Source organism: Hyperoodon ampullatus (genome assembly GCF_949752795.1).
Source record: "Hyperoodon ampullatus genome assembly, chromosome: 9".
In the NCBI taxonomy this organism is placed as follows: domain Eukaryota; kingdom Metazoa; phylum Chordata; class Mammalia; order Artiodactyla; family Ziphiidae; genus Hyperoodon; species Hyperoodon ampullatus.
In genome coordinates this window covers 7463460-7479353 of record NC_136922.1, presented here as the reverse complement: position 1 = coordinate 7479353, position 15894 = coordinate 7463460, and the positions used below count along the sequence as shown (strand labels likewise).

Genomic DNA, 15894 nt, shown 5'->3' with positions numbered 1-15894 from the left:
TATGTTCACCAGTGATATTGGCCTGTAGTTTTCTTTCTTTGTGACATCTTTGTCTGGTTTTGGTATCAGGGTGATGGTGGTCTTGTAAAATGAGGTTGGGAGTGTTCCCCTCTCTGCTATATTTTGGAAGAGTTTGAGAAGGATAGGTGTTAGCGCTTCTCTAAATGTTTGATAGATTTCACCTGTGAAGCCATCTGGTCCTGGGCTTTGTTGGAAGATTTTTAATCACAATCTCAATATCAGTGCTTGTGATTGGTTTGTTTATATTTTCTATTTCTTCCTGGTTCAGTCTCAGAAGGTTGTGCTTTTCTAAGAATTTTTCCATTTCTTCCAGGTTGTCCATTTTATTGGCATATAGTTGCTTGTAGTAATCTCTCATGATCCTATGTATTTCTGCAGTGTCAGTTGTTACTTTTCCTTTTTCATTTCTAATTCTATTGATTTGAGTCTTCTCTCTCTTTTTCTTGATGAATCTGGTTAATCGTTTATCTTTTTTTTTTTTATCTTCTCAAGAACCAGCTTTTAGTTTTATTGATCTTTGCTATGGTGTCCTTCATTTCTTTTTCATTTATTTCTGATCTGATCTTTATAATTTCTTTCCTTCTGCTAACTTTGGGGTTTTTTTCCTTCTCCTTACTCTAATTGCTTTAGGTGTAATATGAGGTTGTTTATTTGAGATTTTTCTTGTTTCTTGAGGTAGGACTGTATTGCTATAAACTTCCTTCTTAGAACTGCTTCTGCTGCTTCCCATAGGTTTTGGGTTGTCGTGTTTTCATTGTCATTTTTTTCTAAGTGTTTTTTTTATTTCCTCTTTGATTTCCTCAGGGATCTCTTGGTTATTTATTAGTGTATTGTTTAGCCTCCATGTGTTTGTATTTTTTACAGATATTTTCCTGTAATTGATATCTAGTCTCATAGCATTGTGCTCAGAAAAGATACTTGATAGGATTTCAATTTTCTTAAATTTACCAAGGCTTGATTTGTGACACAGGATATGATCTATCCTGGAGAAGGTTCCATGAGCACTTGAGAAGAAAGTGTATTCTGTTATTTTTGGATGGAATGTCCAATAAATATCAATTAAGTCCATCTTGTTTAATGTATCATGTAACACTTGTGTTTACTCATTTATTTTTATTTTGGATGATCTGTCCATTGGTGAAAGTGGGGTGTTAAAGTCCCCTACTATGATTGTGTTACTGTCGATTTCCCTTTTTATGGCTGTTAGCATTTGCCTTATGTATTGGGGTGCTCTTATGTTGGGTGCATAAATATTTACAATTGTTATATCTTTTTCTTGGATTGATCCCTTCCAAAGAAGTGTCCTTCTTTGTCTCTTGTAATAGTGTTTATTTTAAGGTCATTTTGTCTGATATGAGAATTGCTACTCAAGCTTTCTTTTGATTTCCATTTGCATGGGATATCTTTTTCCATCCCCTCACTTTCAGCCTATACATGTCCCTAGGTCTGAAGTTGGTCTCTTGTAGACACCATATATATGGGTCCTGTTTTTGTATCCATTCAGCCAGTCTATGTCTTTTCGTGGGAGCATTTAATCCATTTACATTTAAGGTAATTATTGATATGTATGTTCCTATTACCATTTTCGTAATTGTTTTGGGTTTCTTATTGTAGGCCTTTTCCTGCTCTTGTGTTTCCTGCCTAGAGAAGTTCCTTTAGCATTTGTTGTAAAGCTGGTTTTGTGGTGCTGAATTCTCTTAGTTTTGCTTGTCTGTAAAGGTTTTAATTCCTCCATTGAATCTGAATGAGATCTTTGCTGGGAAGAGTAATCTTGGTTGTAGATTTTTCACTTTCATTACTTTAAATATGTCCTGCTACTCCCTTCTGGCTTGCAGAGTTTCTGCTGAATGATCAGCTGATAACGTTATGGGGGTTCCCTTGTATGTTATTTGTTGTTTTTTCCCTTGCTGCATTTAATATTTTTTCTTTGTATTTAATTTTTGATAATTTGATTAATATGTGTCTTGGTGTGTTTCTCCTTGGATTTGTCCTGTATGGGACTCTCTGTTCTTCCTGGAATTGATTAACTATTTCCTTTCCCGTATTAGGGAAGTTTTCAACTATAATCTTTTCAAATATTTTCTCAAACCCTTTCTTTTTCTCTTCCTCTTCTGGGAGGAAGAGGTAGTTATTTCCACGATTTTATCTTCTAGGTCACTTTCTGTTCTTCTGCCTCCATTATTCTGCTATTGATTCCTTCTAGAGAATTTTTAATTTCATTTATTGTGTTGTTCAACAGTGTTTGTTTGCTCTTTAGTTCTTCTAGGTCCTTGTTAAACGTTTCTTGTATTTTCTCCATTCTATTTCCAAGATTTTGGATCATCTTTACTATCATTATTCTGAATTCTTTTTCAGGTAGACTGCCTATTTCCTCTTCATTTGTTTGGCCTAGTGGGTTTTTACGTTGCTCCTTCATCTGCTGTGTGTTTCTGTGACTTCTCATTTTGCTTAACTTACTGTGTTTGGGGTATCCTTTTCGCAGGCTGCCGGTTCATAGTTCCCATTGTTTTTGGTGTCTGCCCCCAGTGGCTAAGGTTGGTTCAGTGAGTTGTGTAGGCTTCCTGGTGCAGGGGACTAGTGCTTTTGTTCAGGTGGATGAGGCTGGATCTTGTCTTTCTGGTGGGTAGGTCCATGTCCAGTCGTGTGTTTTGGGGTGTCTGTGACCTTATTATGATTTTAGGCAGCCTCTCTGCTAATGGGTGGGGTTGTGTTCCTGTCTTGCTAGTTGTTTGGTGTAGGGTGTCCAGCACTGTAGCTTGCTGGTTGTTGAGTGGAGCTGGGTCCTAGCATTGTGATGGAGATCTCTGGGAGAGCTTTCTCCGTTTGATATTACATGGAGCTGGGAGGTCTCTGGTGGACCAATGTCCTGAACTTGGCTCTCTCACCTCAGAGGCACAGGCCTGACACCCAGCCAGACCATGAAGACACTGTCAGCTACATGGCTCAGAGGAAAAGGGAGAAAAAAAGAAAGAAAGAAAGAAAAAAATAATATAAAATAAAATAATTAAAATAAAAAATTAAAAATAATTATTAAAAAGAAAAAAAAAAAAAGAAGAAAGCAGCCAAACCAAAAAACAAATCCATCAATAACAAGCGCTAAAAACTGTACTTAAAAAAAAAAAGGAGGGCTTCCCTGGTGGCGCAGTGGTTGAGAGTTCACCTGCCGATGCGAGGGACATGGGTTTGTGCCCTAGTCTGGGATGATCCCACATGCCACGGATCAGCTAGGCCCGTGAGCCATGGCTGCTGGGCCTGCGTGTCCGGAGCCTGTGCTCCACAACGGGAGAGGCCACAACAGTGAGAGGCCCGCGTACTGCAAAAAAAAAAAAAAAAAAAAAAAAAAAAAGTAAAAAAATTGGACAGAGAGACCGTAGGACAAATGGTAAAAGCAAAGCTATATAGACAAAATCACACAAGGAAGCATACATATATACACTCACAAAAAGAGAAAAAGCAAAACAATACATATGTTGTTGCTCCCAAAGTCCACTGTCTCAATTTGGGGGTGATTCGTTGTCTATTCAGGTATCCCACAGATGCAGGTACATCAAGTTGACTGTGAAGATTTAATCCTCTGCTCCTGAGGCTGTTGGGAGCGATTTCCCTTTCTCTTCTTTGTTCACACAGCTCCTGGGGTTCAATTTTGGATTTGGCCCCGCCTCTGCATGTAGGTCACCTGAGGGCATCTGTTCTTTGCTCAGACAGGACAGGGTTAAAGAAGCAGCTGATTACGGGGCTGTGGCTCACTCAGGCTGGGGGGTGGGAGAGGTACAGAATGCAGGGCAAGCCTGCTACTGTAGAGGCCAGAATGACGTTGCAATAGCCTGAGGCGCACCGTGTGTTTGCCTGGGGAGGTTGTCCCTGGATCACGGGACCCTGGCAGTGGTAGGCCACACAGGCTCCTGGGAGGGGAGGTGTGGATAGTGACCTGTGCTTGCACACAGGCTTCTTGGTGGCTGCAGCAGTAGCCTTAGCGTTTCATGCCCATCTCTGGGGTCTGCGATGATAGCTGTGGCTCGCGTCCATCTCTGGAGCTCATTTAGGTGTTGCTCTGAATCCCCTCTCCTCGCACACCTCGAAACAATGGTCTCTTGAATCTTAGGCAGTTTCAGACTTTTTCCCGGACTCCCTCCCGCTTAGCTGTTGCGCACTAGCCCCCTTCAGGCTGTGTTCCCGCAGCCAACCCCAGGCTTCTCCTTGGGATCCACCGAAGCCGGAGCCTCAGCTCTCAGCCCCCACCCGCCCCGGCGGGTGAGCAGACGAGCCTCTCAGGCTGGTGAGTGCTGGTCGGCACCGATCCTCTGTGTTGGTTATCTCTCCGCTTTGCCCTCCTCACCCCTGTTGTGCTCTCCTCCGTGGCTCCAAAGCTCCCCCACGCCCTCCCACCTCCACCCCCATCTCCGCCAGTGAAGAGGCTTCCTAGTGTGTGGAAACTTTTCCTCCTTCACAGCTGCCTCCCACTGGTGCAGGTTCCGTCCCTATTCTTTTGTCTCCGTTTTTCCTTCTTTCTTTTGCCCTGCCCAGGTAGGTGGGGAGTTTCTTGCCTTTGGGGAAGTCTGAGGTCTTCTACCAGCGTTCAGTAGGTGTTCTGTAGGAGTTGTTCCACATGTAGATGCATTTCTGACGTATTTGTGGGGAGGAAGGTGATCTCCATGTCTTACTCTTTCGCCATCTTGAAGGTCTCCAAAATGATACAAGTTTTTAAATACCAACATAAAAAGTGTATGTAAAGGTGCCAGATACTTATGTGGTAAGAAAAGCCAAAGAATTTGTGCAAAAGCATGTTTCTTACTGCCTTCTATCTAAATAAACACTGCTGAACAGTTTATAATGACTAGAAAATTCCATCCATGAAACCTACATATTTTATGTAGACTTTCATGAAAAAACAACTTGAATGTGATATCAGAGTCCACCTTTGAGGAACAAAAACACTAACTGGAGAAGATATCTGCACCTCTATGTTCACTGCAGCATTATTCACAATAGCCAAGATGTGGAAACAACCTAAGTGTCTGTTGACAGATGAACAAAAAAATAAGTGTGGTTTAAAATATTACTCTGCCATAAAAAGAATGAAATCTTGCCATTTGTGACAACATGGATCGAAGTTGATGGCATTATGCTAGGTGAAAAAAAGTCATACAGAGTAAGACAAGTATTGTATGCTCTCACTTATATGTGGAATATAAAGAAACAAAAACAAAAACAAATGAAAAACCACATTCATTACCAGACGTGGAGAGAGGGAGAATTAAATGAAGGCAATCAAAAGGTACAAACTTCCAGTTATAAGATACTAAGTACTAGGGATGTAACATACACCCCCATAGTTTGGGGATGTACTACAGTTACATTGTTGTATGATAAAATGAAAGCTGTTAAGAGAATAAATTCTAAGAGTTCTCATTAGAAGGAAAAAATATTTTTTTCTTTCTTTTTATTGTATCTATATGAGATGATAGATGTTAACTAAACTTATTGCAATAATCATTTCACAATATATATGTCAAACCATTATGTTGTGTACCTTAAATTTATACAGTAATGTATGTCAATTATATCTCAATAAAACTGGGGAAGAAAAGAGTCTACATTTAAGACAGCCTTCAAAAGGAAAATAAGAAAACAGTCATTTTTTTCTGAGTAATATGAGACATTAGAGAGAGGTGTGACTCTAAACGACCCCATCATTTCACGAAAAAAAATTTTTTTTTCAAATGCAAACTTCACATTGGATGATCAGAATCAAGGCTAAAAGAAACTCTTTATAGTTATTTATATGGAGGCAACATCTTTGGAGAACACAGTGTTTTGCAAGTGAAGATTAGCTTCTGCAATCAGTTATGAATTCATTTCACTGTATGTGTAGCAATGGATATAGTTATGATTTTCAGTTCACCTTGACAAATATTTACTGAGGTTACCCAGTACTGTGATATGCCTAGAGAGAAATGACACGTGAAGAAGAAACAGAACCTTGAAAGGAATGTGTGCTAATGAATACAAATATGGGAGACTGGATTAAGCATTGGTTAAAGAGTTTTAGAAGTGAATAAACTGGGTTTGAAGCATGATGTTTGAAATGTTAACCTGTCATACAACTTGTGTTACCTAATAATAAGTTGTAAATGCAAATACTGAGCTCACAAAATGGCAAGAACTAGAGATACACATCTGGGATTGTTTGCACAGACTAATTAAAACCAAATGAATGAATGAGATGGCCAAAGGATACATAAAAATAAGAGGACCATGCAAAGAATCTCAGGAAACACCTACACTCATGGGGAGGAGAAAGCCAGGCTACTGAAGGAAACTGAGAGAGAACTGCTAGAGACAGAGGAAAATTATGTGCCTTGTGGCTGAAGCAACAGGTAGGGTGATTCTAAAATGCCAAATGAGGCAAAGAGGATATGGAGGCATCTCAGTGGTTAAAGGATTTTGGAATTTCTTATTGTGGGAACACTGAAGAGCTTGGCGAAATCAGCAGTATAGCAGAGGTGGCAGTAGGTGAAGGTACGGGCCTAGCTTCATTTTCTGGCGTAAGGTTTCTAAACCAAGAATTCAGTGGAGGATGAAATGGAAGAATAAAGTATATAATAATATAATTGATAAAGAAATGTCCTGGAGATGGCAGGAAAGCATATATGGCTCCATGTGTTTATGAAGAGGTCACAGTATTTGTTTTAGTTGAGAGAACACTCATGCTTAAAATTTCCCATCCCTTCATTCATCTCATTACCTTATTTCACCACAATATATGCCAGGAACTGTTCTAGGTGCTTTACATGTATTAACCCATTTGTTCCTCACAACAATCCTATAAAGTAATTTATCTTAACTCCATTTTACAGATGTAGAAACTGAAGCATGGAGACATAAAACACCTCAGAGTCAGACACATGTAAACACCAGAGTTTTTCTGATTTCAATATCATGCCCGTAGCAAGTACGCTCTTTTACTACACATTAAGCTAGCTTGAGCTCAAATACTTACCTGTTCCGAGAAACAGAACATGGTATCTACCATCGGCAGCATTCACTCGATCCACAGCTATTTTTGTGTACTTATAGTCAGTGCCTGTACGAACAATCAAAGGCCTTCTGTGGATTGGGTAGATGGAATTGTACATGAGAGGGTGGTTCCGAATAAAAGTGACAACATCGTCTGGGAACTCCTTGGTGGTTCGCATATTGGGTGTAAATGCTCCTCCTGGGCACTAAAAAAAATTTTTTAAAGGACTAAGTTAATACAATAGTGGCTTTATTTTAATAATAATCAGAAGATCTTTATTTTTCAAATACTTAGAAGCTCAAGCTGTTTTAAGTGTATTTGCTACCAATTGAGGAGAAAACTGCATGACTATGTATAGTACTATCTGTAGAAAATGAACAAACAAGGTGTATAATTTGATCATTTAAATAGGCTAAGTCCACTTATCCTGCACTGTTTGTTTTCAGAGAGGAGCTGACACCATTTGGTAAACGGTATAAATTTTCACCCTTCTCATCCATCACTTTTCTGTTTCTTATCCTGCGCCAGGTCCAGTGTTGTTAGAAAAAAAAATCTTGTGGATATAATCTAATTCTGCTACTGGCTAAACTAAATTAGATTATCATTATCAAATTCAATCAGGACTCTAATCTGCGAGAGTTTTATTCTGTCTGATCCCCTCTCCCCAAAGAGGGCTCTCCGAAGTTGGAGCTTGGATTGGATATGGTAAACTAGACCTTATAATTTCCCTCTGGAAAACACTCCAGTGATTTCCATTACTCTCAGAATAAAATCCCAACAGCTTAGCCTGGCTGTAAGCCCCTGAATGTCTGGCCTGCTTCTGCATCTACCCCTCCCATAGTTCTTGCTCTTCCTGAGTCTCAAGCCAGCTCCCGGTCTAGGACCTTGGCACTTGCTCCATGGTTTTCTCTGTTGCCTCATTAAGTTCTCAGTTCAACAGTTACTTCCTTAAAGGTGATGACACATACAAAAATAGCTCCCCATCGCCATCTCCACTCTCCATCTCCTTAGCTTGCTTTATTTTTCTTCACAGCTCTATTTACCTGGGTGTAATACATTTGTGGCTTATATCTTTATTTTCTGTTTCTTCCTCTACAATGTAAGCTGTGAATTAGTCTTAACTGGGTAAACTGTGTTCATGATTTCACCCTCAGACCTATAATAAAGCTGAAGAATATTAAATATTCCACAAAGAGTAGCTGAATGAGTGAATTACTCTATTATATCTGGCATCCAATTTTGGTGCAGGGGCTGTATGAAACAGGCACCTCAGTTCTGGGGAGGAGAGGAAAGATTCAGAGCATCAAGTTTAAAGGGGCAGAGAAAAAGCAATAATGAGATCTAAAAATGACTGCTGGACAGTTTCAGCAGTTCTGGAAAGGAAGCATGACAAGGGCTTCTGAGAAGAGGATTCCATTTACAGAGCATCTGAGGCCAAACTCATGGGGAGGCTGGGAGGTGCTGAAGCTTGGAACTTAAAACACACTCACTAATAGGAGCTGAGTGTTAAGTTATATGAGCAACATATAAGCTTTTAAAACATACAAACATTATTTGTCTATTAAACACTGTCAATACCTCTACTTTCAGAAACAAAAATACTTGGTCATTTTTTTAAAAACAAAAGCACTACTGTTCTAGCTTTCATTTATCCTCTTTAGAGAGGTACAAAGTGAAAGGAAAGCAACAAAGCAAACTTCCTGTTCAATAGCAATGGGTACAGCATCTGTGGTGAACAGCAAGATGTGATGGGGACAGTAATAAAAGGAAAATTATACCTCATTCGACAGTGGCAGTGAACACTTATTTCTAGTTGACTGCTCCTATGCAGGAATATAAGCCTAGCGTGGCCATATTCCAACAGAAGATAGAAATGTGGAATTTTATGTGAAATCTGCCAAAATTTTAATGTTGACTCAATGAAAAAAAAAAGAAAAACAACTTTAGGGTCCAAACAAAACATGGCAATTTCTGGGTTAAATCCATGCAACAGCTGACCTACAATGTCACTGCCTCTGGGCCAGTGTTGCCAGGCAGTCCTACATTTGCAAATAAGACTCAGCAGATTATGAATGTGCTCTCACTCATTTGAACTGTATCATCCTGAATGCAATTTTTAGACTAACTTTGACCAGTTAACATTACTAGAATTGTTTTCTAGGACATGTAAATATAGTTCTCTTTTTGTAGAAAGGCATAAGGAGCAATTAAATGACTTCACTGAAGAGAGATAATGAGACAAGTAATAAAACTAAGCTTCTCATTCATTATCCTATTAAGTAGACTTTCATCTGGGGTTGATATGCTTTTCTTTTAGGAAGAAGTATTATATTTATGCATGTTTATAAATTGCCTACACTAAAAGACCAAAGGAGGACAAAAAATTCCATGTGAGGGTATTCTAAACTGATGGGTGCATACCATACTTCTGAAAAGTATAGTATTATGGGTTTTTTCTACCCTCATTCCTCACACGAAGTGGAAAATGGGAAATACATTGCTCACTGAATGAAAACATGGAAAGAACAAATGCATGGGCAATTTAAATAGCTCCAGTCCTTCGTAAACACCACTAATGGTGGTCTGCTAAGCTGAGATGCCTCCTTAAATATTTGCGAGTATTCTCATTTGTAAGTTCCAGAAAGATCCAAAGTTAGCATATATTACTAGGCAATTTATACAATTTCCAGTTAGCAATTATTTTCATGAGTGATAAGCTTATTAAATTGTAAGTGTCTAGTTTTGGGGTTTTACTTAATAGTAGTTGAAATTTAGATAAAAATTATGTTCAGTTGCTCAAAACCATAGTTATTAAATAGGTAACCCAAATAAATCAACTCAAATCAATTATTTTATATTCATTCAAATGTTCTCCATTTGGGACTTCTGTTTTATATTCACAATAAATTTTTTACTTAGAAACAAGTGTCTCCTAGTAAAAGTTTGTTATCAAAATTACAGAAGAATTCTTTTTGACAATAATTAATTTTTCCATTGATTCATGGCATAAAGCTTGCAGATAAGACGCAGAATGAGTGACAGTGATAGTGACAAGAACAAAAATTAATTACCCTTTGCAGACTTTCCATCTGGAACTGTGAGTTTGCTCAGTATAAAACTGCCAAGTATAAATAAGATGTGATTTACGTATTCCTCACCTTGTGATATATGAAAGCCTGTGTACTGAAACCTCAGGATAATATAACACCCACGTGCTACCATAAAATAAAGCCTTTGTCCATTAATTGGGCTGCTGTCTCACTCTTAAGAAGGATAATTTTGCTCTACAAATAGTCATTAAGTAATTTTGGTTAAACTTCTCCTTTAAGTGTTTGTTTTTCTCCAGTCCTAGCTTCTGTTTATCAAGTGGTGATAAGCACTCCTTTTCTGAGTAAAGACATTTTAAGTGTTTTGATTACTAAGGTGCTAAGTGAAATGCAGGAACAATAAGAATGCCATGTTAAGGAAGTATGCCAAATTTCCTTCCTATTCTCAGGTATTCTTGAGAATCTTCTCCTAATCCACTCACCCATTTATACTAGTCTTCAGCATTAATATATTCACATACTAATTCATATGTCAATTCTTTGGACAGCTTTTATTCAAAATGCTTTTTGATGTGCCCAGTTGGGGACTTAAGAATAGGGAGCTACCATTGTCTTCTAGACACAAGTGTTCTAGTAAGGAAGATGGACATATTCAAAGTAAAATAACAATTGAGACATATAATTATAATTTAAGATAAATATAAAATAAATAACAGAATTTGGTTCATGATCAATAAGAGCCACTATTTTAAAAATGAATTTAGAATAGTAGAGAACATAAGGCTGCCAGAATTAGTGAAGAGGTTTAGAGATTTAAAAAAAATAAAAAGAGTTTGGAATATTTACGGAGCTATAAATCCTGGGGCAATCCTGAATCACAGAGCACAAAGTGAAAGAAAGAGGTAGGAGTTGAGGCTAAAGACAGATAACAGAAAACAAATGCAAAACTGTTCACAGAAGGAGTGACTGGCATGTTTCAAAAGGAGCTTGACCTAACACTTGGAGGACAAGTGGTATATGGGTAAATAAATGGACATAACTAAATGATATTCTAGAATCTGGGTTAGTTTCTAGCATTGGTCATTGAAACTTATGTTCAGAGAGAAATTGATCTTATGTTTAAACCCTTGGTAATCTAGGCCTTTTATTTAAAGCCCAAAGAATTACAAAGTTGAAGGCTTTTATTTATGCACCAGCTGGCCCTCATCTTCCTTGTATTTATCCTCCACGACTTAAAAGAGCTCTTTGTTCCAGTCCTACTAGCCCATGCAGAGCTTCTAGGATTCACTTATTAATTTCTGTCTTTGCTTTGTAATGTATGCAGTAACCTTTGCCTGAAACATCCCTCCTTACTTATCCAAATTATCCACATCAACTACACTTCAGGCCCAGCTCAATCTCATATATTTTTATATGCCTTTCCAAACAGGGCTGTCCCATGATGACCTTTTTTCTCTAGACTTCAATAATATTTATTGTCTGCTTTATTCATGTATCTTGAATAATTATGTGAAACAATATGTAATTAACTTTTCATGCCTATATGCCTCACGTGTTCAATTTTATTGTAAGCTTTGCTATGTTTTAAAATGTCTATGAGGAATAAAAATGCTTCTAATGTAAGAACAACCAAAAGATGCTTTGAACATGATCCATATAGTTAGTGGTCCCAAGAAAAAGGGAAACCTTTTTGCTGGCACTTTTGTCAGGATCATGAATTTTCTGTGTTCTTTTGCTGCACCAGATTGTAGACCTGTTCAAAGCACTGAGATTGAAGCAGATGGTTCTGGTCCAGTTATAAACAGATGTTAAAACTGAAGACTTTTGTGAGGTTCTGCTTTAACAGTTAGTATAAGCAAACACAATCTTCTACAGAAGCTTAAACATGTTGTATCAGAATAAAGTAATACGTTAGCTCAGCCACAGAGAGAATCTGCAGTCCTTGGCTGCCCTTTGCAACATACCAAAGGTGTCTTGTTTCTTCCACAAACTTGTATTACTTATGGAAAAACATTATGACACAATTGGCAGGCTTCTCCCTACTGACTTGGGCTTGCTAGTTGGGAGTTTGCTAACACAGCTATCAATGCTGCTTTAAAAGAAGCACCTACCAGGAACATTAGAATGAGGGTATAGGATTTCTGCCAGTGTCATTTCTTTAAGAATCCAGTCATATATTCATGAGGTTGACCTGGCTACTGGACTACTGTATAGGGAAATAAAGTATGGCGATCATAGTTGATCCTACCTTGGGAGGCTTCAGAGGCAACATTCTTAACCCTAGAGAAAAAGAATGCTTTGGGTCAATTGGCTGTAAGTCTTCTGGCTACATGAAGGTGATATTAAACCTTAGAAGCCCAAGAAAGAGACAGATACTGGCCACTCTGAGTCAGAGAGCTGACTTCATGGTGTTTTGCTCAGTGAAGTGTGGAGGAACTACATCTTCAGGGAGGTATGCTTTTCCAGGAGCAGTTCCAGAGGTCATTCCTCCACCCAGCCTCTTTTATTCCCTAAGGATTACTCATCTGACAATTTTTTTTTTTTAATTTAAAGGAGTTGCTCTGGTCTCAGCACCAGATGTAAGAAACCACATTATAGAAATATGTCTCAAGTACTGACTACTCACTCCCTTTTTTCAAGGAGTCTCCTCCAGATGTGTGTCACTAAGCCCTGGCTTATTTCACACTGCTTTGGAACAGGAAAAAATGCTTATTCTTAGGAGTTCAGAAAGAGTGAAAAGTGGGACTGTTTGCAGAATTTTCTAATTTAGCGTTGGTTTATATTATTTTACTAAAAACGATTTATCTAGTCTCACATTTTATGTAGGATAATTGCTATTCAACATGAGTGTTCTTCTCAGAGTCCTTTAGAGCTGCCATTGGATGAAGAGTCTTATGAGGTACCGCAGGACCAGGGAGAGTGCTTTTCTTTAGGGGAAAAACCCTGATTTGTAACATCTGCCGATTTCCATGGTGTAGTACTCCCACCATGGCGGATGTCCAGTTGCTACTGTGATGTCCTCAATTGAGATGAGGTGAACACAATCTCTTCTTGCCAGCCAGGTACAAGCTAACTCCAGCACACACTCACTGAGGCTCTGAGACCTTGAACCCTGATTCAATGAGTGTGGCTCTCTTTTATCTGTATCTGAGAGGTTTCTCTTAAAGTTTTATTTTGGGGAAATGGAATTTTACTCAGTTTACAAATCATTTGCTCCTGTACTAATCCCATATATATTTTGTTCAAAAGAATAACTGATGAAAGCATATATAATCACAACCATCTCTTAATTTGCTTATTTAAGATGAAGCAATGACTTGGTCAAATTCAAATAGCAAGCAATTCTCAAAAATATGACAAATCTTTGGATACTTTATCAGTGAATCATTTGAAAATACATGAACTACATTCAATGAAATAATGAGAGCCTTCAGTTATGATGGAATTTGAAAGTTACTCAGCTTCCCCTTGCTTTCCCTTCTCTTATGTAAACCCTGTTTCTTATCCAACACACTCCAATTTGAGGTACCCTAAGATGGATATATCTGTTGACTTCTTTTCCTTGTGTGGTACCAAATAATTAAATGTTTCTTCCATCCTCTGTTGAGCTATAAGCATCAAAGTGAAATCATTTAAAAGGAGAATGTAATTATATGGTTAAGACTTTGTTGCCAGCCGTGATTAACCACAACTTTTTAAAACAATTCTTTCCTGGATAAGTAGCAATTCTGATAATCTTTCCAAAATTAATTAAAAGTTAATTGTTCTAATAAAATACATATCAATGACTAATCTTTGAGCTTCCTAGCCAGGGAACCAAACCTGAGCCCTTTTAATTTTGAATAAACATGTTCTTTAGAAGCTTAGCACACTTTTTTCTATTTTTAAAACATTTGACAGCAGTATACTTTAAGATGATGAGAAAACAAAGGAGTAAATAATGCATTGCAAAGAAACTCTAATAATAACACAAAACTAACGTGAATCAACAGTCAGTAAAAATTACGAGGAATGAATGTCTGAAAGCATATTGACAAAGGGGATTTCATATTCAAATAAAAAGAAAAACATTTTAAGTAAATATTATTTTAATAAATATCCTTCATTTAAAAAAAAAATCGTTCTTTACTTCCCTCCAGCCCAATTTATAAATATAACCTTACTTTATGAAATGCAAGGATATAAGAGAATTATATTCCTCTGGTCAATTGTGTAACATCTCCTCTCAATCAGTGTGTTGTATGACATTTTACAGAGACAGAAACTAATAATATTTTAGAATGCAATGCAGCATTATTATGGTCCAAATTAAAAACAAATACTAAGACTGTGATCATTGTCCTAGAAAAACTCAGTTCCAATCTGCCAGTGCACTGTCTGTAACTTCAGCTGGAAAAGGTAGTTTACAATGTATCCCTTAATAATACAATGTTGCAAGGCATGGTTATATTTGTATGCCTCAAAACTTTATAAATATTTTATTTGAATTACATCACTTTCATTGTCATTACTTGCTCACAAATACCATTTTATTTCTTTGAGAAATATACACAATGTATAATTTTTAACTAAATATATCCCTAAAATTGAAATATCTCCACATGATTTATCTCTAAACTAATTCTCACATGATTATTCTTTCATTAAAGTAGATGAGATTCCTTAATATAAGGAAGGATTGTGAAAAGCAACTAGCATTCAAATTCTTAGGCTGCCTCCAAAATGTTAACACTTTCCAAGCTATGGTTTTTATGCCAGTAAAATTAGGAAAATATCTCTTCCCTATCTAGCATATCCAGCTGTCTTGAAATATAAATGAGATTTTATTATCAATAGTGCTTAGAAAAAATTGTACAGAATGCTTTAATATAAATATTTTTAAGATTCCCAAATCTAAGAACCTGTGAGCTGAAAAATTATAATGAGTATACCAGTAGGTCTATATTTGTATTTAATAAACATCAGCATGATATTCATTTCTTAGTAACTTATATTTTTTTAAAAAGTAAAATAACAAAGAAAGTTTCCTGGATACTTACAGTTCCAGGGCGAGGATAAGGAATTCTACCCTGGTAGGAAATCAGCTGATGATTGGGCCCTTCTTTGTGGGCAAAAGGCCCATTAAACACAGTCTGTATATCAGATAAATGATACACACACACTGCTGAACCTTTAAAAACTGAGCTAAAAAAGAAAATAGAAAGATATTAATTTTCTTATTTTTAAAATTTAAATACAATTTTAAAAATAAATGGTAAAATTTGTGATAAAAAGTTGATGTAATTCATCATGGAAAAGTTGAATGTTATGGTACACATTGTAAAAAACTAAAAAAACTTCTACTGTTTTGAAATAAGCCATTGATATGAAAAGCATCAAAACATTTAGTTCACCCATGGAGGTAGTAGACAATAAGTTATAGAAAAGTACTCAGTGTACTTGTCCTAAATATAGGACAAGTCAAAGAAATTTCCAACTGGTTTATCTTGCAGAAGATATTAAACAAAAAGTGAATTGATGATTTATTAAAAATATGATTTGAATTCTAAATCAGTATCAACATAACTTATCATAGTTTACCTCACAGAAATAAATCTCATTAATAAGAGAACACTGTATCTCTTTGTCTTAAGATTATTTCAATGTGAGAGTATTCTTACAATGCTGTCCTAAATAGTAGTTGGAGAAATTGTTGTAAACTTTCCCTGCTACTCTGCTGTAAACAATAGAGTCCAAAAAAGATTCCTTAAATTATGTTTAGTCAATAAATTCTCATAAAATTTATTTGGATGCATATTGAAAACTATT

The 15894-nt window shown here is 36.9% G+C and overlaps 1 protein-coding gene across 1 annotated transcript in view; it reads right to left on the bottom strand.

Annotated features, from left to right (window-relative positions):
• SEMA3C (semaphorin 3C) overlaps positions 1–15894 on the bottom strand; it is a gene marked incomplete at its 3' end in the record, with an annotated part of 189154 nt that overhangs the window by 52121 nt on the left and 121139 nt on the right. Inside the window, exons 11-12 of the mRNA XM_079710851.1 lie at positions 15126–15270; positions 7022–7244 (exon numbers count right to left, since the gene is read on the bottom strand). Coding sequence (XP_079566977.1) covers positions 7022–7244; positions 15126–15270 — 368 coding nt within the window. The remainder of the gene's footprint in view (positions 1–7021; positions 7245–15125; positions 15271–15894) is intronic.